A 25,700-nucleotide genomic window follows, 5' to 3' on the forward strand; every position below is an offset into this window, starting at 1 on the left:
CCAATACTTTGCGATGAGTATTCTTGCTGCTGTTGTAGCATACATGAAAAAGGTTCTGTCCTTCTTTGGCACCAATTGGCCGACCATGCCCAGAAGAAAGGCGTCTTGGTGAAAGAAGTTGGTGAAAGAAGACTGGAAGAAATTTAAAGACTATTTACAGAAATATTGTAAAATTAAGGAATCTTAGAAGGATGTTGGATAGAAACTAAGAGCTTTTTAGCTGTAATGATTTAAGAGAAAGGTATATTTAAATACCTTTTTTATTTCATTATAAATCATCTCCCAGAAAGCCTTAATCCTTGGGCACGTCCACCAAAGGTGAAAGAATGTACCTTCAGTTTCTTTACTTTGCTGATATACTACAAATTACCTTGAGATGTACTAGTCAGTTCCTCCTTCATTCTCTATGCAGGCTCCCCTGTCCACCTCCTTTTTTTGTCTGTCAAGTTTTTCTCTTTAAATGTTTTATTGTTAGCATTGGTCCAGCCCCATCATCATGGAGTCAAGATGAGTCAGATAAATAAAAAAAGCTTTTAAATCACACAATGCATGTGTAGATCATATTTTTGAAACTTTCGTGGTCAGATGGAATTCTCTGTAAGCTGCTTTTATTGTTATAATCAATCAAATTATTAATAGTAAAAGAATAGCAACTTGGGAATAGTTAGATGCATGTCTCAGACATAGGGCTGTCGGTCCAGCTTCTGTGAGGTTTGCCAAACACATGTTTGAGATGCATGGCTGACAATTCCCCAGTTTCCAAAGGCGCACATCTTCTGGTAGGGAAATGATGTGTGGCAGAACCCATCATATATGGGGAAAGAAGGGAGCTAAAGAATGTAAGATTTATTAATATTTATCATCTGTCCTGTGTTAAAGAACTGTTGCTTATTCTAGAATACTCTGGATTGTATAATATAAAAAACCCTGTTAAACCCAAAAAGCTCTATAGTCAGATTTTTTTATTGCACTTTTGGATTCAGTGATTTTTGTTTGGTCAGCACGTGAAACTTTTCTTGGAAGACGAGGGCAGTATGGACTGAAGATTGGGCCTGCTTTCAGAGTTGCTACAAGATTTGAAGCAGCATTAGGCAGAGTAAGGTGGCCACCTCAAGAACAGACAGCTGGGGCAGAGCAACAGCAGATCACACAGTCTACCCTGCACCCCTAAACAAGGGGCAGCTAACCTGTGGTCCTCCAGATGTTGGTTGACTACAACTCCCTTCATCCCTGATCATTGACCAGTGGGAATCCAACAACTTATGGAGGGCTTGGCTACCATTGCCCCAAGGCAGGCACCGCCAAACTTGGCCCTCCAGCTGTTTTGGGACTACAATTCCCATCATCCCTGACCACTGGTCCTGTTAGCTAGGGATGATGGGAGTTGTAGTCCCAAAACAGCTGGAGGACCAAGTTTGTCCATCACTGCCTAAGGTATCCTGCTACCCCTAGGTGTGGTAGAGGATGTTGCTCCATCACCAGCTTTGTATCACGATTCAGCTGCTTATCTAGTCAGAGCACATGACTTTCTCCAAAGAATCCTGGGAGCTGTGCTTTGCTCACCACAGCGCTACAACTCTCAGCACTGTTAACAAATTACAATTCCCAGAATTTTGACGGAGAGCCATCTGCTTTAAATATATGGTACGTACATAAGGCAGTGTGTATGCCTGTGGTTCCCAAAGTGAGGCACACTCCCCACAGGGGGGCAATTTGATTTTTAAGGGGGGCAATTTGAGAATGAGTTATTAACAGTGAATGACCTTTTAGGCTTCCTTTACATGAATAGTTCACTTTTTTAATAATAAGAATTATATGTCACAGGGGGGTGGGCATCAGGATTTTAGAGATGCTTAGGTGAGGCATGGCCAAAAAAAGGTTGGAAACCACTGGTGTATGCAGAAGCAGAGAGGGACAAATGTTTGCCACAGGCAGCAAACTGTCTTGAAGCAGTCCTGATTTAAAGATTCAAAGGCTATGATACTGAGTCATTTGGCACTTTTTTTCTTACTCCTCATCCTCTCCGCATTGCAGGGCAACTTTTCCCCCCTGGTAAAATAATGGTTGGACACAATATGCCACTGGAAACCACAAGAGGGAAGAGCGCTCTTGTGCTTGAGGGTTTCCCACAAAAATCTGGTTGGCCACTATGAAAACAGGAACCTGGATTAGATGGCTTACAGTCTGGTGTTTTTATGTGGCTTACAGTATAAAAGAGAAATGCAAGTAAACTCAGCATGTGCTCATTTGAAATAGGCGTGTATATTCTGGAAGAAGCTTCTAGAACGAGAAGTTGTGCAGTTGCCAGCTTCAGGAAACAGGGTTGTCATATTTTTAACTGTCCACTGTCAGCAAGCCAGGCCATGCTCCCTCCTGGTCAACTGGCAACCCCTTCTATTGAAAACACCAAGTATGGTACTGTTTGATGAGCTATCACCCGGGGGAAGCGGGGAGGCACGTCTCTTCCAACTGTGCAAGATATTTGGCCACTCAGAATGCCTATGGATGATCTAGAGCTGGCCCCTTCCAGGCCATAGGAGCAGAATGGGGAGTGGGCAGCCCTTCCCATAAGCTAAATAAACATATATTTAATTATGGTGACAGCTCCTGTCCTAATCTGTCCCCTTCAGTTGCTGAACTAAGATTTGAATTGGACAGCAATTGCAGCAATGTGGTGTGTGGAGAGAGGAGTGAAGTTCCTGCAGTGCAGAAAATAATTGTTCAAAGGATTTTCAGCATGACACTCTGGGTTGATCTAATGGTCCACCTAGTGGTCTGCTCTGGTTGCAGCAGAGAATGTAATTCTCAAAGGAAATGAAAGACTGGTACCTTTGACTGATCAGCCTTTGCCCTGCTTCCTCAAGCTCAAACTCAGGAGTCAGTGGAAGGGATGGTCCTTAGCCAAGACACCGTGAGGCACTATCTCGCACCTCTGCATCAAGGAGGAGTTTCCTGGCTTGTTTCCCTGTGAGATGGAGGAATTTATGTAACCTCTTCCAGGTGGATCCTCAGCACATGTAGAACTACATAAAACTGTAGGTATTCATTAAGTCCAGTATACTGTCTTGGAAAGCATCCTGTTCTATAAGCTGAAGTGTGCAAAACAAAATAGTAGAGAATGCCTCCATTCTCTGCAGATCTTGACACACTCCATTTTGGGACACTGATACATTCTCAAGATGCGTATACCCTGAAAAATCTGGTGCATAAGATCATTTTATTTAATTTCTTTAAATAATTTTTTTATTAGTTTTCAATTACAGTCCAATCATAGCCTCATTATAACAACACCAATTTATAATACAATTAATACTGATCGTTCAAATACTGAATTATATAATTTAGATAAAGTGGCCCCCTGCATACCAGATTTGAGGATTTTCTTTATTTCTGCATTCCAAAATCTTATTAATTTCAATTACCTTCTGGTCATAGCAATAATCCCTCATACAACAACTGCAATATTAATAACTTCTATTTGTGTTGGCACATTAAATGATTTATAAAACTACAAGTGAGGAACTCAGATTATATCCTTGTTCTTCCTGTGTGTGGCAATTATTCTGTCCGTTGTGTTTCTTCCTGTCCTTGTAAGATGTTATGTCTTTCTTTCCCCCGGTTGTTGCTGTTATCCGTCATGCCTTGGGCGGAGGTGATATCCCATTGTTGTTCCAGAAATTTCTCAGTTGTTCTGTCCCAAGCTTCGTTGTTTTGCAACTTTAACAACAGCTGCCAAAGTCACTGCCTCAGTAAATACTACCTGTTGTCACAATTTTTCCTCTCAGCCTGGGAAGAAGAGCTGTCTGTGGAACTGCAGATGACTCAACAAAGAACCCTATCTGTTCCTTGGCAGTTCACGGACTCCTTTCATCCTTCCTTCCAACTGCAGATATATAAGCAATTACACTTCCAATTAAATTAAATCCCAAATTCCCTTAGCGTAATTCAGTTCACTTTGTAAATAATAAAGGATGGGAAAGAGTCAGCTCCAAGTTTCCATCATAAACCTTTTACAAAATAGAGCTTCTCTCCCTTTTTCCTTTCTTTACACACAGTTCCGTTTAATGTTATATTCCATATTTATAATCCAGTTTCTTCCATCCTTGCTTGTACAAATGTATTTTGAACTAATATTCAGAATGGGACATCCCTATTTTCATTGGAGAAATCTTGGAGGGTATAAGATAGAAGTAGAATGATGGCATGAGAAGATGGCGTGCTACTCGGGGGAGAAAATGGAAGGAGAAAGACATCTAGTGAGGAAATACCTGAAAGGTTGCCTCTTTCTCTACAGACCTCCTTCAGTGTTAAGATCAGCAGAGGAAGCCCTCTTGGTTCTTTCACTGCCTTCAGAAGCTTGGGGGTAATGGTGGACAAGAAGAGCACATTCTCTGTGGCAACCCATAAGTTGTGGCACTGCCTCCTCACAGAGGTGCATCCGGCATCTTCTTTATATACTGTAGCTTCATTATACATGGGAGCCAGTGTGGTGTAGTGGTTAAGAGTAGTGGACTCGTAATCTGGCGAAACGGGTTCGCTTCCCCGCTCCTCCACATGCAGCTGCTGGGTGCCCTTGGGCTAGTCACACTTCTCTGAAGTCACTCAGCCTCACTCACCTCACAGAGTGTTTGTTGTGGGGGAGGAAGGGAAAGGAGATTGTTAGCCACTTTGAGACTCCTTAAAGGTAAAGGTAAAGGGACCCCTGATTGTTAGGTCCAGTCGTGACTGACTCTGGGGTTGCGGCGCTCATCTCGCTTTATTGGCAGAGGGAGCCAGCGTACAGCTTCAGGGTCATGTGGCCAGCATGACTAAGCCGCTTCTGGCGAACCAGAGCAGCCACGGAAACGCCGTTTACCTTCCCGCCGGAGTGGTACCTATTTATCTACTTGCACTTTGACGTGCTTTCGAACTGCTAGGTTGGCAGGAGCAGGGACCGAGCAACGGGAGCTCACCCCGTCGCGGGGATTCGAACCGCCAACCTTCTGATCGGCAAGTCCTAGGCTCTGTGGTTTAACCCACAGCGCCACCCGCGTCCCTTGAGACTCCTTAGGGTAGTGATAAAGCAAGATATCAAATCCAAACTCCTCTTCTTGTTTTGGCAGATGCTGAAGGAACACCTCTTTACTTGGGCTTTTAACACCTGAGGTAACACCTATAGGGCCTTCCTTCTCCTGTCATAACAGCAAACTTTTGCAGAAATTGAGCAATCTTGTGGATATGCCTGATCTCATTAAATAATCTTTGTACGCTGTATGCACTGTGTACTATGGTGGCTTCCATGTTGTTGTGCAACACATCCACAAACACATTACTTGTAAGGGCCTGATCACTTCTGGCTTTTCAGGCAACCCAAATAACTCCTCTGGGATTTTCTTAAGCAGCTGCATCTTTGAGAAGACTTGGTTCAGCACGGCCCTGGCAGCTGTTAGCTCCAATGGGGATTCTGCTTGCTTGGCAAGAGAGACCCCTCACGTTGCCAGTGCCAAGACGTGATGATTAAGGCTGCGTTTTCTCCCCGTCTCATGCTATGCAACTGCTGATTTATTTCACAATGCTGTGTGTGTAATTCCTAGCACGCCGTCCAAATCGTTGCGCAAATAATATTTACTTGCGTGGGAACATGCGCTTGTGGCATTAGGAAGTTTTCACAGAAATCTGCAATGAATATCAGGGGTGGGGAGTAGAAAGACAATTGTGATGTAACTGCAATCACAGTCTGCTGTCAAGACTCGATGACTCAATAGCAGATACAAGGCACCCTTAATATAGATGGATTGTCTGTGCTTAATGGTTACCAAATGTTCCTCGCTTAAATTTATTTATTGTTTATTTTGTTTAAAGGGATACTTTTATTTGGAGATGCAGTCCTTCATTTGAGATCAGAGATGTTGCTTCATGAGCAGTAACTATGTCATTGCAACTTATTTGCTATGCAGACTTCCCTGAGTTTACAAAGCTGGATGGATGACAATATGGGGCAATATGGAAACGCAGGATTGTACCTTATGCTGATCCTACTTAGTTTGATGCAACCCATAGGCTCCTGTCTGCCATAACTAACACTTCTCTCATCTCTGTGGAGTCCTGGCGAGATCCAGCATAGCCCTAGTGGCTAGAGCACTAGACTATTACCTGGGGAATCCCAGGTTCAAAACCCCTCTCAGCCCTGAAACTCATTGGATGCTTGTGGGGCAGTCACCATCCCTCAGCCTAAGTTGTATCAAAGGATAGGGGGTGGGGAGAGTGTTCCATGTATGGTACCCTGTTGTTGGTGGACTTGGGCTTGACTTGCATATGTTGTGGAGAAGAAGCCATTTGTCAGGTGCAGCTGCCATGGCACAAAAGTAACCACCATATGTAAGATGGTTGATTATGTGGTTATAAGAATATGGGAGGACCAGCATAAAGTATGTAGGTGCCCTTTTCGCCAACCTATGCTCCCTGCAAATTCTGTTTATGATCCATCTCCTATGAAACTAATGTATGTAGCTCAGGTCACTTGAAAGTCAACTGGAGCTATTTGCTCTTCTCTTAGGATTTGTGGGATTCTAAAAATGCACAAATTTTCACATAAAGTGTGATAGATTATTCCAGGCAGGAGGACTGGATTAGTCACTAAGGGTATATACATATTAGTGGCTTAAAATGCAGCGAGATCATTTCCCCCCACTACAGTTCAAGTCACATTTGCACGTGCAGTACGTGCCAGGCAGGGGACAAAGGTGTCTTCACTTGATGCACATTACCTGCTTTATTTTCCTACACCTGCAACTTCCCCAAACTCCTATTCAAGGAAGCTGACATCTATGCACATGCTGTCATCTGCCCATGAGCAACAGCTGTTTGACATGTGCAAACCTCAGATCAATCATGGCTTGTCTTCAAATTGAATGGAAGCTGTCTTGAGGGGAAATGAATCAAACAGAAGTAAATCTCAAGAAACTATGGATTACATATACAGTGGCATCTCTGGATGCGAACGGGATCCGTTCGGGAGCCCCGTTCGCATCCTGAAGTAAACGCAACCCGCGTCCTCGCGGGTCTTGATTCGCCGCTTCCGCGCATGGGCGTGACGTCATTTTGAGCGTCTGCACATGAGCGAGCGGCGAAACCCAGAAGTAACGTGCTCCATTACTTCCGGGTCACTGCGGAGCCCAACCCAAAAATATTCATCCCGAACCTACTTCAACCCGAGGTATGACTGTAGATCGTAGCTAACTTCATGTGCACCCAGCTTTGAATACCAGTGGTGGGAGCACACTGAAGATGGAGTAAATGGTAATGTGTGGCTTTTGGCTTTCTGCTATGATTTTATGACTCCCCCTTCCATTTTTTTAAAGAGTAAATTCTTCCCTGGTATATCTTTGGGGATACTGCCATCATGTGGCTTACTGATGCTCAGTTTCTTGCCATATTTTTTCATCTTGGTGCTCTCCAGTTCAAAATCTTCTTGGTTATCTTCCTGGATAAATAGGACAGGGGGTGGGGAAGCAAATACAAATAAACTTGCACAATATTTAGTCTCACCGGGCTGACTAAATATTTTAAATGGTTAGATGTGCAGCAGGCCCATGAGTTCTGCAGTCTGTGAGGGCCCTGATCCAGAGAAAGGGATAACCATAAGGGTGGAGGGGCTTTGTAGACCATGCCCCTGCTTGATGCATGCAGGCAATCCTGTGCTAGAAATGGTCCCATCATTAGTTTTTATTTTTTATTTTTAAAGTAGCCTTTTCAAAATCAAATTCTTTCCCATTGCCCGAGGAAGAGAAAAAAAATATTGCTGTATTCACGGAATCTTGAAAATAAAATAGTTTATTATTGGGAAATCCCCCAGCCTCTCCTTGAAGCAAGAGTCTACCACCTCTCTAGGTAATTGGTTCAATTGTCAAACTGCTCTTTCCATCAAAAGTAATCTCGTGCCCCTTTAAGCTTAGTAGATCTGGCCTTTGAGGGCAGCAGAGAATAAATCTTTTGCCCTCTAGTTCTATAATGACAGCCATTCAGGTAATGAGAAGAGTGCTATCATTATCATATACCCCACCTGTGCCTTCCCTTCTACAGGGTAAATATAATCAGTTACTTCAACCTTTCCTCATAGGACTTGTGTTCTGCATTGGTGACTGTCTTCATTACCCCCCCCCATGAACCTGTTCTTTTTTGTCTATATTCCAACGAGGGCACATTACTCCAGTTGAGATGTGACTTGGTTTGCGCACACTTCCATCAGTTTAATTCCGCCATCCTATGCACGCTTACAGGAACGCGGGTGGCACTGTGGGTTAAACCACAGAGCCTAGGACTTGCCAATCAGAAGGTTGGCAGTTCGAATCCCCACTATGGGGTGAGCTCCTGTTCCACGGTCCCTGCTCCTGCCAACCTAGCAGTTTGAATGCACATCAAAGTGCAAGTAGATAAATAGGTACTGCTCCGGCGGGAAGGTAAACGGCGTTTCCGTGCGCTGCTCTGGTTCTCCAGAAGCGGCTTAGTCATGCTGGCCACATGACCCAGAAGCTGTACGCCGGCTCCCTCAGCCAATAAAGCAAGATGAGCGCCGCAACTCCAGAGTCGGCCACGACTGGACCTAATGGTCAGGGGTCCCTTTACCTTTATGCACGCTTACACAGGGTGGGGCTTCCTTCTTGGCACGTCTCCTTAGGTGCACAATCAAAGGCTGCAACCTCAATCCCCATTACCTGGGCGCAATTCCTACTGGGTGCAGAGCTCCCGAATAGCCATGGCGAGGATTAGTCGTCTCAAAGCTCATGGAGGCTTGCTTCTGGCTAGGCATGCAGAGGACTTCCGCCGCAAGCTTAACGGATTCGCCGTTTAAGGTTGCGACTGCTAGGGAGAAATTGCAGACACAGAAATATGCAAAGTGGTGGCGGGCTGGTTCCCAGAGTCGTATCCTCACCCGCTTCAGAACAGCTTAAAGTTTATTATCTATTGCTAGATTTATATTCCACCCTTCGCCCGAAGATCACAGCACAGGGCAACTTCACAACATAGAAATACAAAACGAGAACACAAAATATATAATAAAACAAAATCAAACCTGTAGCAACGGCCCCCCCCCAACCCCCGATCAATTATTTATGTAACCGAATAAGCCAGCACATCTGCAGGCTCAAAGCTCTTGAAACTCCGCCCAAACCGGAAACTCCCAACCCTTTCCGCCTGGGACTTTTCTTACAGCGTCGCGACTTCTCTTTCGCCGCGCTCCATTTCCCTCTTCCTACGTCGGGGCGGACGCTGTGCGTCTCGAGTCGCGGCGAGATGACGTGCTCAAGAGGCGGCGCCGTGAGCGTGGGGGGTCCTGTTGTTGTAGGTGGCGGCGGCGGAGTGAAATTGGAGCCTCTCAAACGGCGGGCGGTGGCGGGTGGCCGAAGCTGGAGGTGGGCGGGCAGGTGGGTCTGTGAAGGGCCTGGGGCCGGTCATGGCGCTGGGGCCTGACCCAGGGGGAAGATGAATAAGGGCTGGCTGGAGCTGGAGAGCGACCCTGGTGAGTGAATAGGGGAGGCCCCCCCCCGCGGTCGCCGGGGGGTCGTGAGGGGGAGGCCTCGGGGAGGGGGACGGGGGGAAGGCTGGGGCAATGAAGAGGTGGGGGGCGGGCGGTGGGTGGACCCGGAGAAGGGGGAGGGAGATGTGCTGCTTCTCTCTCCCCCTCCCACTTGGGAATCGGGAGGGTGGTGGGTAGGATACCTGGCTAAGGCGGGTGGTGGCTAAAAGCTTGTTCTTGGGGAGTGCATTGATAGCGGGAGAGAGGTTGGCGGTGGAATTGGGCTGTCCCCATGTGTGGCAGTGCCCAGAGGGCGGCTGAAACTTTTAAGGGGATTCATCGGAAGCTGGGGAGGAGTTGGGGCATGCAATGTCTAGATGCTTTCTATAGAAAACAGCTGAGGCCTTCTGCAGGGGAAAGACTTATTATTAACATGTATATGCTGTCTGTTTTTCAAGCTAGTGTATACTTCACCACAGCTGAAAAAAATTAAGTATGTTTCCCAATTATTGCACTGTTTAGCTTCTGTTAGATTGGCTCAAAAATTAACCAGAGTTACTTTAAAAAACAAACCAACAAGAAATAGATTGGCTTGGAATATAATCCAATCTGATTTTGGAAATTGTCCCCCAGCTAGCCAGCCTCTGGCCCTCAGCCCCTGTACTTTACCTGTGCTGTGCTGATGAGAAGTGGGTTTGTACCCTTACTCAGGCTGCAAAGCTCTACAAGTGACCTTGCACCAGTTACCCACCAACCTTCATGGGTTTGTTCTCTCATCCATCCACATCAGTGTGAACGCTTTGGTGAAAAGGTGGGATATAAAAGTGAAAAATAATATTACACATCTGAATTCTTTATGAAGGTGCCCAGTAGTATGACTAAATAATTTCTAGTCTTGATTTTGCGTTTAACATTCATAGTGAAATAAATGCTAAAAGTTTCTTTCTGAAGAATACATGAATTGGTCAGTAAGCAATTTTCTGTCTTGTATTCTTTTGTAGGGCTCTTCACTCTATTAGTAGAGGATTTTGGTGAGTATGGCAACTGGTAGTCTATGAATGATACCTAATGTTAGTCATATTCAGAGTAGCCTCACTGAAATAAATGAATTGAGTTAATTCCTTTTGTTTCATTTGGACTACTCTATGACTAACATTGGATATCACCTTGCTAATATTCCTTGACTGCTCCTTCCCACATGGTGACTCCTGCTATATCTTCTTGTAGGTGTTAAGGGGGTGCAAGTTGAAGAAATCTATGATTTACAGAGCAAATGCCAAGGGTAAGTTAGTAATCATTATATTGATTTGAGAAAGGCAAAATATCCTTCTGATGTTTGTGAATAATCATTGTGTAAAGATCTGGCTCAGCCATAAGTGCTTAGCAAAGGGGTTGGCAATCAGTGGATAAACAGTGCTTGGTGGCTGTGCTTTTGCTCTCTCACCTCTCAAACGTGGTCTGTGGGGGAGATAAAGATTTGACCCACCAAATAGATCTAGTTTCCCACCCCTGTCAAACCTTCTGTAATGCAGTAGAACTATGTAAATAAGCACATACAAGTTACTAGCCTTCTTAGAAGATAGCAGCATTCCTGGTCAGCTACGGCTACCAGGTTAGTGTTTAAATACAAGATTGCTGTATCTTAGAGTAGTACAAAAATAGTGTGTAAAGCATAGACAATTAAATGTAGATAACTAACTTTCATTCAGAGTAAACCTACTCAAATTAATGACCATTACTAACTTAGGTCCAGTTATTTAAATGGGTCTACTTGGAGTAAAAGTTAGCTGAATACAACCCAAGATCTATGTTAGATTGTAGCTATTTCAGTTGGCCGCTATCGCTATTTCGGAGTATCAGGAATGATGCAATAATGGGGATTTGTAATGTGGTATAGTTGACTTTGTCTACTCGCCCCACTGCTTTTACCAGCTATAGTTATTGTTTAAATGACTGAAGCTCTTAGGCTGACATGTGTGAATGACTAGAGAACTGTTGAAAGAAATGCTTCAAAAGTGATGCAGCTTCATCGGTACCCTGCTGTCTCCATTCTTTTCTTCAGGCCAGTCTATGGATTCATCTTCCTTTTCAAATGGATTGAAGAGCGCCGATCACGACGGAAGGTCTCAACTCTGGTAGATGAGACATCAGTGATTGATGATGACATTGTCAATAATATGTTCTTTGCTCATCAGGTGAGCTGACATGGATGAAGAAAGAAGGATGTCCCCAGTTGGTAGAGACAGGGTTTAATGTGAGCCGGCCTAATACTTGGCACTGAAAACAAATCCCCAGAATTCGATCTGGAATATGTGAATTACTGTTCAAGAAAACTGCTTTTGAGTATGTGCAGAGTGTCAACTCCTCATCACTGAGTGACCACAGTTGACCACAACCAATTTGAGATCAGGGATATGGCCTTCCTTGGTGGAAGGCTCCAAGTCTTATTTCATAACTTGGTTACAGAATAGAGCATGCTCATATTCGGAGTAGGGAATGTCATCCTCCAGCCCTTTTTGTTGTTGTTCATTCATTAATTCCCAGAGCCTGCCATAATCACAATTTCTTACTTCCCTTCAGTTACTTAACTTATTACTTTATTTGGTATGTCCGTTTCCATAAAACTGCCCTTCACTGTTGCCTGGTTCAGACAACACATCCCCATGGTTTATCAGACTAAGGTTGTGATGACAGAACCAAGCCAGTATCTTTCCCTCCTTGTGTATCTGCTGGTTTCTTAGGTAGATACCTAAAGTATTCACTGAAATCTGAAACTTGCAGACAAAAAACCCCAAATCGTACAATTGAATTGATATAGTAAGTCAAATTTCTATAACTTGTTCAAGTTTTCCTTTATAAAGCTCACATTCTTTCTCTGCTTAGCATGTTCAGATCTGCTTGTAATATATACTTTCAGCATGATTTATGCTGAAGATGGAAATGATTCAGAGGAATATACTGAAAATGAAACATTTGTTAGTAGGCTCCTGTTTTCTGGTGGGTTGAACTATTCCAGAGGTATTGCAGCTTTCTGATTTATCTGTCTTGCACACTCCTCACTCACCATCTAACACAACTGGGGACAAACAAGTCAATACAGTGGGTGTTATCTGTTAGCACCTTGGTGTGCTTACTTCAGTGACTTTCCCTGTCAAAACTTCTCTTGAATAAGGGAGTCATTGTTACTAATGTGCTCTGATTTGTGTAGGCTGATATTTTTAGGTGTGTGGGCCTTGCATCAGGGAGTTGAATTCTATGGCGTTTTGATTCCTTCCAGTTTTGACTGCGACCTCTAACCATTACCATGCATTAAGAACCATATGTTTAGCTTGTAGGGATCAATAGCTACAATGGTAGATTTACGCTGAGTGTTGATGACTGTTTCATTGCTTTGTTTTTCAAAATATTTGTAAATATTATGTTTTATAGCTGATCCCCAATTCTTGTGCCACACACGCGTTGTTGAGTGTCCTCCTGAACTGCAGCAGTGTAGACCTGGGGCCAACTCTGAGCCGAATGAAGGAGTTCACAAAAGGGTTTAGTCCAGAGGTATGATGCAGCAGGGTGCATTTAGGGTGGGATACTCTGAAATCGGGATGCGGGTGGTGCTGTGGTCTAAACCACTGAGCCTAGGGCTTGCCGATCAGAAGGTCGGCCGTTCGAATCCCTGCGATGGGGTGAGCTCCCGTTGCTTGGTCCCAGCTCCTGCCAACCTAGCAGTTTGAAAGCACGTCAAAGTGCAAGTAGATATATAGGTACTGCTCCGGCTGGAAGGTAAACAGCGTTTCTGTGTGCTGCTCTGGTTTTGCCAGAAGCGGCTTGGTCATGCTGGCCACGTGACCCGGAAAAACTGTCTGCGAACAAATGTTAGCTCCCTCGGCCAGTAAAGTGAGCTGAGCGCAACAACCCCAGAGTCGTTCGCGACTAGACTTAACTGTCAGGGGTCCTTTACCTTTTTTAATCTGAAATCACTATAAGCCTCTGATCTCCCCAAGTGCTTTTATAAAACATCCTTTCTTTGTAGTGTCTTCTTTCCCAGCCAGTATGACTTATCTCCATATTGTCTGATCAAACTGTGGTTGTAGTCGTCTTGCAAAACTCATGCAGATTATTTCTAAGTAAATTTTACTTAGCTTTTACTTAGAGAGTAGTCCTCCTGGCTAGCTGGAGTGGTGCCCAAGCTATGCCATTCTGAATTCAATCAGGAAGGGGGGTGGTTATTGGCATTTCGGGGGCCTGCCTTGCCTGTTAAAGGGCCCTAGTGAAAATAAAGCTATCTTATATTTTTGCTCTGTTTCCTCCCCACAGAGCAAAGGCTATGCCATTGGAAATGCCCCAGAACTGGCCAAGGCCCACAACAGTCATGCTAGGTAAGTGGGGTCACAACGCAAAAGTGCTTGCTGCAAAATAGACCACATCTATTCTGACTTCTTGTCTATTGATTTTTTGGTAGGCCAGAGCCCCGGCATTTGCCAGAGAAACAGAATGGGATCAGTGCGGTGCGAACCATGGAGGCTTTTCACTTTGTCAGCTATGTTCCCATTAAGGGGAGGCTCTTTGAGCTGGATGGCCTGAAGGTTTATCCCATTGACCATGGTAAGGGACTCCACCTACTGTGCCTTAGCTTATCTGAAAAACTAAAAATGTTGGTCTGGCTGCAAGATATTTGGAGTCATCAAAAATGTTGTTGTTGGCACCCATCTCTCTCGAGAGACAATAGGGTGCATCTCTGAGTTGTATGCCTCGGAAGTGTGTATATGGAAGTCCTGGGCTGCCCAGAGGACAAGAACACCCCTCTTGGCTTTGCTGATGTGGTCCAAAGGAAAACAGAGCAATACATTCTGCACAAGCTTGGCTGCAGGAATTGCAGGAAGGAGGCTGTGTTTGCAGTTTTAGTCCTACTGTTCATTTGCTTGCAATTGCTCTTTTCAGATGTTTTTGGTATATTTTGTATTTGTTGTATTATTATTCTGCAAATTCTTCTGGTGAGGCAGGAAAGAAATACATTAAATCATTGCAGTAAGTAAAATAAACGATAGCAGAACTGTCTGCAAACTTATCTACGTAGACGGGCACATGTGGAAAAAGAAAAGAAAGTGGGCAAGGGAAGAGGTTGGAGGAAAAGTAAAATCTATGAATTGGCAAAGGTCTAGGAAATAGATGTACCTTGGGGAGCTCATTAAAGAGTGGGACTGAATCATGACTGGAGGCAACATCATATCTAAGGATTTCTTTGTTACATCTTGTGGGTGTGAGGAGAGAGAATGGGCGGAAATGCCTTATTCTGGTAACCTCTGCAAGCGGTTGAGCAAGAGAACAGCATTAGAATGCACCTGGATACAATGGGAAGGAGTGGTTTGTTTTTTAATCTGAATGTGTTTCTGGGTTTTTATTTTCTTTAGATTTGATAACCTGTTCTGGGTCTCAGGGTTAGGCTGAAATAAAGATCTTAAAGGGGGACAATTTACATTTATTTTGTAAGTTGACTTTGCAGGTAGCGTGGATGGATCAGAATCTAGCCAGCCACATGGGAAGCTCAGGTGAGCTTGTTCCCAAGGGTTGTTGCATGTGATAGGTCTTGTGATGGATTTCTTTACCTTAACTGAACCACCTTTACACTCCCTGTTGCGTATGCAGTTGAAGCTCATTTAATCTGTTAGCAGGGACCTTTTCTTTCTTTGTTTCTACATTTACTTTTTTATTGCTTTCTCAGGTCCGTGGGCAGAAGAGGAGGAATGGACAGACAAAGCTCGAAGAGTGATCATGGAGAGAATTGGACTTGCCACAGCAGGGTAAAAGATCAAAGTGCCATAGCATAGGAAGACCTTGTTCTTATGGTGGCCAGCCAGATGCCTATGAGAAGCCCACGAGCATGACATGTGCGCATTAGCAGTCTCCTGCTCAAGAGTCTAAGTGACAGTCATTCAGAAGCATAGTGCCTCTGTTACTTGGGATGTTGCATAGCTGTCATGTTTAGTTAGGATCCTGTGATAACTTAGGAGGGTGTGCTTCAGAAGAGGCAAGACTTTCTCCTGGGATCTCATGTTCTGTAGATCTTGCTTCAGTTCAGCTTTCTCTGGAAGGCCGTCTTCTGGTCCTAAGACATGTTGCACCTGCACTCCAATAGTTTTGTCCGTTCAGTGCCATACACTGTGATGTTAGCATTGTGGTGACAGAGGGAAATATACTGCTGCAAATACAGGGTGAGTCCTTTAAAAGAGGCCCTGTGGGTACAGAGTACACATGTTCCACGGGGCTTCTTTTAAAAGACTCACCCTGTACTTTGAATTGGGGCGCTTAGCACTTGATGCTGTCTTCCTGCAGGGAGCCATATCATGACATCCGCTTTAACTTGATGGCAGTCGTGCCTGACAGGAGGATGAAGTATGAATCCAAGCTGCATATCTTGAAGATGAACCGGCAAACTGTATTAGAGGCTTTGCAGCAGGTAAGCTTGGGATGAGCCTAGTAATTGAATCTCTTCTCTTGACTGTATCTGGCTATCTGTATGTCTGTGTACAAGACTGATGTTGTTGAACCATTGCTGGGGCTGCAGATTGTATACATTTTTCACCCACTTTCCCTCAATTTAGAAACACCGGAAGATGACTTCTGTATGTATAGAATTCAGGGAAGGCTGGCTTCTGAGCCTGGGGTGGGAACCAAAATGAATCGTTTCTAAATCATTGCTTGAACCAAAGTCTTTCTGTACTACATGTTTGTAAGTGTCACACTGTATTATGGCTTTTATTATGTACAAGAGTGCAGCAGGCAGCTGAGCAAGTAAGTTGCTGCAGAGCCCATGTGAGCTGCTAAGGAAGGAGTAATGTTTAATGTGGGGGAGGCTCAGAGAGCTGTTTCTCTCACTGTTTCCCTCCCCCTTTGCCGAAGTGGTGTTTAAAGGAGGTTGGGAAGCACTTCAGAGAGTGATTTGGCAAATCACTTTCTGAAGTGCCCTTCCCTCCATTAAACGTTTAATGAGCTGTGAGGGAAGTGGGGCTATGGAGAGGGAGTGGGATGTTTGGTCAGGTGGGGGAGAAAGGGTGGTGGTTGAGGGGTTGGTGATCAGAGTGATCAGTGGCAGCAGCCCCATATAATTCAGTAATAGAAATAAATAAATTGCGCAAGAGGTTACACGGTTATCCTCCTCCTCCCCACTCCTGGCTGGCCTTTTCATTAAGGAAGCATGTTAATTGGGAACTGACATGTTGATGGGAACTTCATTGCTTTCCTTCTATGTCTGTGGGTTTTTCCTTTTTGTGAATTGCTTTGTTCTATCTATATTTTTTCCTCACCAGCTAATCCGTGTGACGCAACCAGAGCTGGTCCACACCCAGAAATTCCTGGAGGCCCAAGCTTCTGAAGAGCCAAAGTCAGCAAACAGCAAACCCCCCACAGCCCTGCCACTGGGGCGAGTGCAGCTGGTCCCCGAGAGCTCACAAGCAGGTATGGGGAAATGTAGAAGGGGGCTGTGGAGTGCGGAGAACAAAGAACCATGCTCAGAATGGGATATGTTTTTAGATGTTTTTAACTGTTTGTAAGTTTATATATATATATATATATATATATATACAGTGGTGCCTCGCAAGACGAAATTAATCCATTCCGCGAGTCTCTTCGTCTAGCGGTTTTTTCGTCTTGCGAAGCAACCCTGTTAGCGGCTTGGCGGATTAGCGTTATTAGCGGTTTAGCGGCTATTAAAGGCTTAGCGGCTTAGCGGCTAAAAGGCTATTAGCGGCTTAGCGGCTTAGAAAAAGGGGGGGAAAGCGAAAAAAATCGCAAGACTTGCAAGACTTTTTCATTTTGTGAAGCAAGCCCATAGGGAAACTCGTCTTGCGAAGCGCATCGAAAAACGGAAAACCCTTTCGTCTAGCGGGTTTTTCGTCTTGCGAGGCATTCGTCTTGCGGGGCACCACTGTGTGTGTGTATATATATATATATATATATATATATATATATATAAACTTACAAACAGTTAAAAACATCTAAAAACATATCCCATTCTGATATGTTTGTGTGTGTGTGTGTGTGTGTGTGTGTATATATATATATATATATATATATATAATCATTCTGATGTTTGCCACCTTGGGCTCCTTTGGGAGGAAGGGTGGGGTAGAAATGTAATAAAATAAACTTGGCTTATTAAGGATACACTTACTATGTGAAAGCCGCTGAGGGCCTGATTTTACTACTTCAACAAAATAAATAAATAAATAATACTTTAGCCCAGTGATGGGCAAACTGACCACTGGTCCTGTTAGCTAGGGATGATGGGAGTTGTAGTCCCAAAACATCTGGAGGGCCAAGTTTGGCCATGCCTGCTTTAGCCCGTCCCTTAGTGCAAAAACAGGGTTGCAAATTGTAGGCATTTGTATCAGATTTAAGTGTCTCTGTTTGCCTTTGTTGGATTTGGGGTAAGCGTGTGGTGTTCTGGAAAGGAGTGCTTGCTCAGTGCATCTGAAAATGTCTCATTGGAGGTCTATGCATTTACTCATTAAGTAAGTGTAAATGTTCTCAAATGGGAAAGTAAAAGAGGTGTTCTTTGCAGAGAGCACTGAGGAGTCTGGAGGCCAGGATCAGCCTTCATCAACCCAGAGCCCCCCAAGCAAATCCAAACTGGGCAATAAGCTACCTGTGAGCAGCATCAATGGGGCACTGGCCAACCCTAGCCCTATCGTGCAGAGACTGCCAGCTTTCCTTGATAACCACAACTATGCCAAGTCGCCCATGCAAGTAAGTATAGGGGAGCTGTGCTGAACACAAGTATCTCATTCAAGTTTCTGATTTACGAATCTCTAGTTGACAGTGACTGTTGTCAAGCTTTCTTTCACATGCCAGATAGAAACAAATCTTTAACATGAGAATTTGCCTTCGGTATTTATTTTTTTTAAAAAGCTTTTCTACATAGGTGGCTGCCATTGCTTTGTAGGTTGTTCCGCTGAAGTTCCACTGACGCTTTTAGCTTCTCCATTAGAGGGTATGAAGTAGGAACATTCCTATGTTGTGAATAAATGGCTGTCAGTGTCTACTAAGCACCGTGGCTGTGCTCTGTCGGAATAGTCATCTCTGTCTCTGAATATCAGTTGCTGGGAAGTGCAAGTGGGACACGATAGCTCATATCCTGCTTTCTATGAGCATCTAGTTGGTCACTGTGAGAACAGGATGGGCCATTGACCTGATCTAGGGTTCCCATATTTCAAACAGTGAAAACCTGGACAGAAAGGTTGTTAAGCTTTTTCTGTTGTTGAGCTTTTTCGGCAAGATCACTTTTTTTTTTGCTGTTTTTGAGCTATTTTAATGGGAAATTTGGCACTACAGACATGGGCTTAGAAAGCTGGTTTCTCAGGGCTCGGATGATGCCTGGGATATTTCTTTGCGAAGGACTGTTGGTTAAATGAGGGGCTTTTGAGGGCAGTAGATCTCTCAGATTGCATTCCTTAGGTGTGTTCTGATATGCAATGCAGGAGGAAGAGGACCTTGCAGCAGGAGTGGGCCGGAGCCGGGTCCCAGTACGGCAGCACCAGCAGTACTCGGATGAGGAGGATGACTATGATGAGGAGGAGGAGGAGGAAGTTTGCAATGCCAATCCTGCCATGAGGTAATGGTGATTCATTCTCCCTTTGCTCCTCTATAGGCATAGAATAAAGGGTGGGAGCTTTTCAATGCAAGTCAGTGATTATTTTTAAAAACCAGCATTTTCAGTTGCTATATTTGACTTTGATTTGAAGCCTCACTCCCTTGTGAAAGGAGATTTTAAATTTCAGAGGTTTAATTGTTTTAAAATTTGTGTATTCTATTGTTGTAAGCTGATTTGAGATCTACCTGGTGAAAAGTGGGATACAAACTGTTTAAACTAGGGTTTCCCAAACTTGGGTCTCTAGCTGCTTTTGGATTACAACTCCCATCATAGCTAGTAGGACCAGTGAGCAAGGATGATAGGAATTGTAGTCCAAAAACAGCTGGAGACACAAGTTTGGGAAACACTGGTTTAAACAAACAAGCAAACAAATCCTTTACAGTAGAGACTCCTGGTGTTCTGCATTTTTTAATTGTATATTACTGAATGTGAGTATGGAATACTGTGATGTTTTGATTGTTTCCACCAGACCTGTTATGCCTGATCTTTGCTGCTCCTACTGCCCTTCGATCATCTTCAATTGCTCTCTTGTTCCCCAATCTTGAACAGATTCAAGCGGAAGGGCCCAGTGAAGCAGGAGCCCCTGGTGGGGAGTGCAGATGGCCAGCTCTCCATGCTGCAGCCCAACACTATTAATGTCCTAACTGAGAAGCTCAAGGAAACACAGAAGGATCTCTCCATCCCCCTATCGATCAAGACCAGCAGTGGAGGCACTGCTGTTGCTGCTGTTGCCCATTCCCAACCATCTCCTACACCCAGCAATGAGAGTACGGACACTGCCTCAGAGATTGGGAGTGCCTTCAATTCCCCACTCCGCTCCCCCATCCGCTCAGCCAACCCCACTCGTCCCTCCAGCCCTGTCACCTCTCACATCTCCAAGGTGCTGTTTGGGGAGGAGGATAGCCTTCTGCGTGTGGACTGTATACGCTACAATCGAGCTGTGAGGGATTTGGGGCCTATCATCAGCACAGGCTTGCTGCACCTCACAGAGGATGGGGTTTTCTGCCCACTTACTATAACAGGTAAGATTCAGCGGAAGAGCTGTAGCCCCTGTACTCCTGTGTAACTACTCCTGGAGCAGACAGTTCTGACTCTATGATGAGCAGGGAGAGAATGACCAGTGGTTTCCAGTTAGATACCGAAGGCATAAGAATAGAACAAAAAGCTGTTTGGTAGGGGTGTGCTGATCCTGATTCAGTTCAAAACCCAGTTCAGTTGAGAGTGATTTGGAGGCTATCCATTTCAGTTCTGGGTTCAAATCCTGTTTTGGAAGTTTCCCATCTTATAGAAACATAGGACAATGAGTTTTCATGCTAGGCACATTTAAAGTTTAAACCCACCCCCACCCCCCACCCCAAGAGGAACCATCTATGTATGTGCTAATTTTTGGGCAGAATTGGATGAAATTTGCAGGCATGATAGTCTCTTCTATGAGATGAATCCTGCCAAACTTCAGAAGGAGAAACTGTAAGGACAGGTTTCGTTTAGAAAAGTTAAAAGGCTCACTTAATTTTTCCTGTTTTTTAAAGGGATGATGTTTATGAAAACAGCATTTAGAGGTAATCTTAGGATTGAAACCTGCCAGGTTACAGAGAAAAAGGCCCAGGTGTTTTTTTTGCTAGGCGTCTTTAAAAGATTTTTGTGTGTGCAGGGATGAACCCGCGGTTTGGTGGGCAATGATTATGAATATGGCATATATTGTGGAGGTTCCCCTAACTTCTGCAGTTTGTTGGTGAGAGCATTACAGCAAAGGTCTGCTCTTCCTTTTTCTAGAGTTCCTTTTCCCATCATTAAGAGTCTGGCTCATTGCTGATTCTGGAAGCAGAGCCAAAGTACTATCAGATAATCTTCACAACTTATCTCCTCCCAAAGCATTTGTGAACTGTGTCGAAGCAAGGCATAAGCTTATGAGTAATCCCTATAGAAGGACCCAGTGTTGACTTGATGTGACTACAGCCTTGGACTACTAAAAGTAGGAGTTTGGCCTAGGACTATGCATGGGATAGTTAGAGAAGGAGGAATATGAGTATGACCTGTGCTCAGAACATGTATTTAAACACTACAGAAGTACTTAAACCATTTGCGTATTTTCCTGAATGTTAATATCGCTTCCTGGCATTTCTGGCTACTTTATTTGATGCTGATGTTTTATTGTTATGTTGTGCTTATATGCAGCTGCGTTTTATTTTGTAAACTACTTTGGTATTTCTTTGAAATGAAAAGTGGTATACAATGGTTTTAATAAGATGAATCCACCCTGTGTGTTAGAATTGTAGAGTTGGAAGGGACCCCAAGGGTCACCTAGTCCAACTCTCCTGCAGCATTCCTCCTTTTTGCTTTCTTCTCCACTGATACCAGATGGTGGGAAAAACTCCTCATCTTCTAGCAAATCCAGTGAAGAGCTTCAGTCCACTGTCAAACTAGAAGAGAGAGACTCAAGTGAAGCAAATGACAGCAAGGAGAAGCCTGGACTTGGTCGGTCTGGTGATCTCCCTTGTGGGGAAAAGTATTCTCCTAAAGTAAGCATTTCTACCCCTGCTTCTCTTCCTCCCCAAGACAGCAGGTGCTCGTTGGCAGTATGAGTTTTAGATGCTGCAATTCCTCACAGTTACATTTCGGACCAGGCACCCCCAACCTGCGGCCCTCCAGATGTTTTGGCCTACAACTCCCATGATCCCTAGCTAACAGGACCAGTGGTCAGGGATGATGGGAATTGTAGTCCAAAACATCTGGAGGGCCGAAGGTTGGGGGTGCCTGCTTCAGACAGTCCAAGGTCTATGAGTCTGTGTAACACTAAACCTTGAAGCTTGTTAATTTCCTACATTACTGCTGGTGGTTTTTTCCCCTTCTTCCTTGCTGCTGTTAGGTAGAACCACTTTCCCCCATTGCAGCCTCTCTTAATACGGTTTCTAGACTGAGTACCCCCCCTCTTGGGGCTACACACTCTATGAGTTACAAAGTGGCCTGGTCTGGCACCGAAGCTATGAGATGTTTTTTGTGCTTCATGTGAGATTGTTCTAGATGGTGCGCTGTTTTTTCTGCTGACTTTGCAAGTCGATGAAACACTGTTGGAGATTGGGTGTGTTCATACTGTCCCTGTTTTGGCTCTGGCAGGAGCTGCTGGCACTGCTGAAATGTGTGGAAGCCGAAATAGCTAACTATGAAGCCTGTTTAAAGGAGGAGGTAGAGAAAAGGAAGAAGTTCAAGGTATTCTAGCAGGGTGTTTCATCTTGGGGGGTAATCATGAGATGACTTTCCTTCACCATGACCACAGTTTCTGATATGAAAAGTCTTCAGACTAGCAAAATCAGAAGACATCATACCAGGAGTCCATTCATGATGCTAAGCTGCTGCTTTTTTGGCTGGGTTAGTAATATTTGCACAGTGCCTCTTGCCTGAAGCTGAAATCTTGCCTGAAATCTCATTGTCTATTACTTATTATAAAAACTGGAGAAAATGGGGCTTTGCCATTGTTCTTCATTTGTGGGCACTGATGTGCCACTGAATATAATTTCCCAAGCTTATTTTGGATAAGATACAGTAGACTTAATTCACTTATATATTGCCAGTCAGCCACATGAAAGTTAACATTGGCAAACATTTTCTCTTGACTGCTTCGACTATAACTGCTGAACTGATAATTCTCTTCCACCTTACTGACTCTTCCCCTTAGATTGATGACCAGAGAAGAACTCACAATTATGATGAATTCATATGCACCTTTATCTCCATGCTGGCACAAGAAGGTAAGATGCATAAAGATGAATATTGTAATCTTTAGAGGACTGGGTATGGAAGCTTTAGTTCACACAACCTTTATGCCACAATAAATCTTTGGTTTAAGGTCCCAAGTAAAGCTATTTCCCTAGAATTTGTGTTTTGAAGTGGCTGCAAAGGAAAGAACATTCCTAACTGCATAACAATTGTTTCTCTTTAGCTAACCTTTCAAACTCTCTTCCTGCAGGAATGTTGGCTAGCCTTGTTGAACAGAACATCTCTGTGCGTAGGCGGCAAGGGGTCAGCATTGGGCGTCTCCACAAGCAGCGGAAGCCTGACCGGCGGAAACGTTCCCGGCCGTATAAAGCCAAGCGTCAGTAGCACCGGCCTTTGGACAGTACGTTGTGTTCACTGCTTGGTCATCTGGTGCACATTTCAGGCTCTACCAGCTGGGCAGTTCCCAGGAGACGGGCTTTGCACAAATAATCAGTGTTAGTGTAATGTTACATGCAAATCCACCTGCATTCAAATGGGCTGTAGATGTTCCTCTAATGGTGGTGACTATGTGGGCATTCCAGTGTAACTTTTCTCCAAACCCTAAGGACCAGGACCCCTTGACGGTCCTACTTAACACAGCACTTGAATTTGCTACTCAGTGTCCTAAATCCATCTGCAGTATATCTTGCAGTAGCCAATGGCATCCTTCAGAAGCTCTGTAGGGAGATTATTGGAAAAGGAGAAACCAAATTCCTGCCACCTTCTAGAAGGGCATTGCAGCAGGAGTTGGTGTGGAGTTGGGTTCAGTTTTCCCAGCAAAAAAGGAATTGGCAGTGTACTGTTTCTGGCCAGTGCCAATGGTTCTGTGTTCTCCTGGGAGGCTATTATCTATTTTCTGTATTAAAATGTATATATATATTTTCTGAGCCATATTATCATTGTAGTGGACTACAGGTGGCCATCTACCCTTTTTCCAGGAATCTATTATGTGCATTGGAAGGGATGCTGTCCACTTGAAGGTCAGGCTTCTTTGCTCCTCCTTTGCAGAAGGTCTTTCAGTTCAGTATCAGTCCTGTTAATGTTTCTCTGGGTGGTTTCTTCAGTTGTTGCAGGAACGGAGAGGAATTTCTGAAATGGGCGGTGGGTGCCCAAAGTAAGGACACAGTGTGACTCACAATTTATAGGGGTATATCTTGAAGTGTGTGCTGCTTTCTGTTATATTTTTCTGTTTGTTAGCCATGCACAGAAAAGGATCAGAATGATCAATCATACGAGATTATTTCCCCCTTCCTGATCTTGGGGGTTGATAAACTGTAGCCTCAGGTCCCCCTTGAAAGTCCCTTGGCTTTTGCTCAGATAATGCTGCATAAAACCACCCTCTATGAAGTTAAAACAATGCTGAGACAAACAGTTGAAATGGGTGGATTAGTGTCATGACATGCTAGAAGTAACATAGGTATTTGTTCTGTTCTCTCTCTGCTCTCTGGAACTGTTAGACCATCAAAAAAATATTAAGTGGGTAGGAATCATGACAGTGGTCTCTCTGTGTGATTCCTCCATGCATGTGGCAGGTGGAATAAAGGAAGAAGCCCCAGGAAAGCAGCTCCTTCACTGCTGCCAGTGAATGTGAAGTGACCCTTTTTATGGGTAGTTAACACTTCTGAGGCACAGACAGGAAGCAGACTGTTGATGAAAGGGCTACCGTTGGATAACTGGTTTTCCTTGTATGCTTTTATAGTGAAAAGTGAGACAAGGCAAGAAGTAGTAGTTTTCTCAGCAGTGGTGGCAGTGATCAATGAGGGAGGAGTTATGCCTTTAGCGTGGGTGATGGCCAAGGCAGAGACAGCTGGATCATCAGTGCACAGGTGTACCTGGGATTGTGGACACTGCTCAGCAGCCCTACAGCAGTCACTCTCTGCTACTGCTACTTGCCAGCAAGGGTGTACAATCCCCCCCCCCCCCCAGTTCTACCTCATTGCCAGTCTTCTGCTGCAGCAACAGGCTTAACGGTAAAAGATTGGCAAGCTGGATAATCAGCATGGCAGCTCTACTGCCACCACAGCCGACTTGAGACCTTCTTGTCTACTTCTCCTTATGTACATTGGTTTACTCTTGTGTCCTGTGAAAATTGAGTACAAACCTCAGTTCGTTTTTGAACGATTCAGCTCCCGAATGCCAAAAACCCGGAAGTAAATGCTCTGGTTTTCGAACATTTTTCGGAAGCTGAATGTCCCAATGCGGCTTCTGCTTGAGTGCAGGAAGTTCCTGCAATCAATCGGAAGCCGTGCCTCAGTTGTTGAACATTTCAGAAGCTGAACAGGCTTCCAGAGCAGATTACTTTCGACAACCGGGGTTTGACTGTACATGGTAAATGCAGCAGCATTCGTATTGAGGAGAAAGACCAGGACCCACCTGCAAGTTTGCTGTAGGTTATGCTTGCTGGTAGTCATAGGGTATCATAGGATTTCTGGAAGAATTTCTCTTTTGCTGAAACTCATTCCATGAACATGTATAGTTGAGTCTTCTTTCGTACTACCAGAAATGATTAGTGGAAAGCAAAGGAAGACCACAAGATGAGGAGTGAAAGGACACCCAGTGATTCCTGAGATGGTAGTGCAGCTGAGAGCAGAACTGCATTTGCTTTCTCTGAAAATATGTACAGATGCTGACTGTAGAATTATTATTTTTTATATGTTGACAGAATCAACTGTCTTTTGTTTTGTCAGTTTCAAGTGCTGTAAATACCAGTTCTGGGTCAGAAAATAAAATGTATACCCATCTGAAGATTTCTCTGATCAGACCATAAAACCATAAATTTTGTCTCTATAATTGCAAAAACAGAAATGCTTT

General features: G+C 44.3%; 1 protein-coding gene across 2 annotated transcripts; it reads left to right on the forward strand.

Annotated features, from left to right (window-relative positions):
- Window positions 1-9,306: 9,306 nt before the first annotated feature.
- On the forward strand, window positions 9,307-25,634 carry BAP1 (BRCA1 associated deubiquitinase 1). Of its 2 annotated transcripts, XM_080995377.1 has the most exons (17): window positions 9,309-9,499; window positions 10,498-10,527; window positions 10,724-10,778; window positions 11,559-11,691; window positions 12,926-13,045; window positions 13,805-13,866; window positions 13,950-14,092; window positions 15,210-15,288; window positions 15,821-15,944; window positions 16,795-16,942; window positions 18,048-18,232; window positions 18,964-19,097; window positions 19,686-20,158; window positions 21,495-21,655; window positions 22,251-22,343; window positions 22,810-22,882; window positions 23,101-25,634. In XM_080995377.1, exons 1-17 carry the CDS (start codon window positions 9,463-9,465, stop codon window positions 23,232-23,234), a joined length of 2,184 nt encoding a protein of 727 aa, XP_080851503.1. In that variant the 5' UTR covers window positions 9,309-9,462; the 3' UTR covers window positions 23,235-25,634. The 2 variants fall into 2 exon arrangements, with proteins under 2 accessions (XP_080851504.1, XP_080851503.1); XM_080995378.1 differs by lacking the exons at window positions 21,495-21,655; window positions 22,251-22,343; window positions 22,810-22,882; window positions 23,101-25,634 and adding an exon at window positions 20,243-21,461 and having other exon boundaries at window positions 9,307-9,499; window positions 19,686-20,188.
- Window positions 25,635-25,700: the final 66 nt, after the last annotated feature.

Source organism: Podarcis pityusensis (genome assembly GCF_964106645.2).
Source record: "Podarcis pityusensis genome assembly, chromosome: 2".
Lineage (NCBI taxonomy): Eukaryota > Metazoa > Chordata > Lepidosauria > Squamata > Lacertidae > Podarcis > Podarcis pityusensis.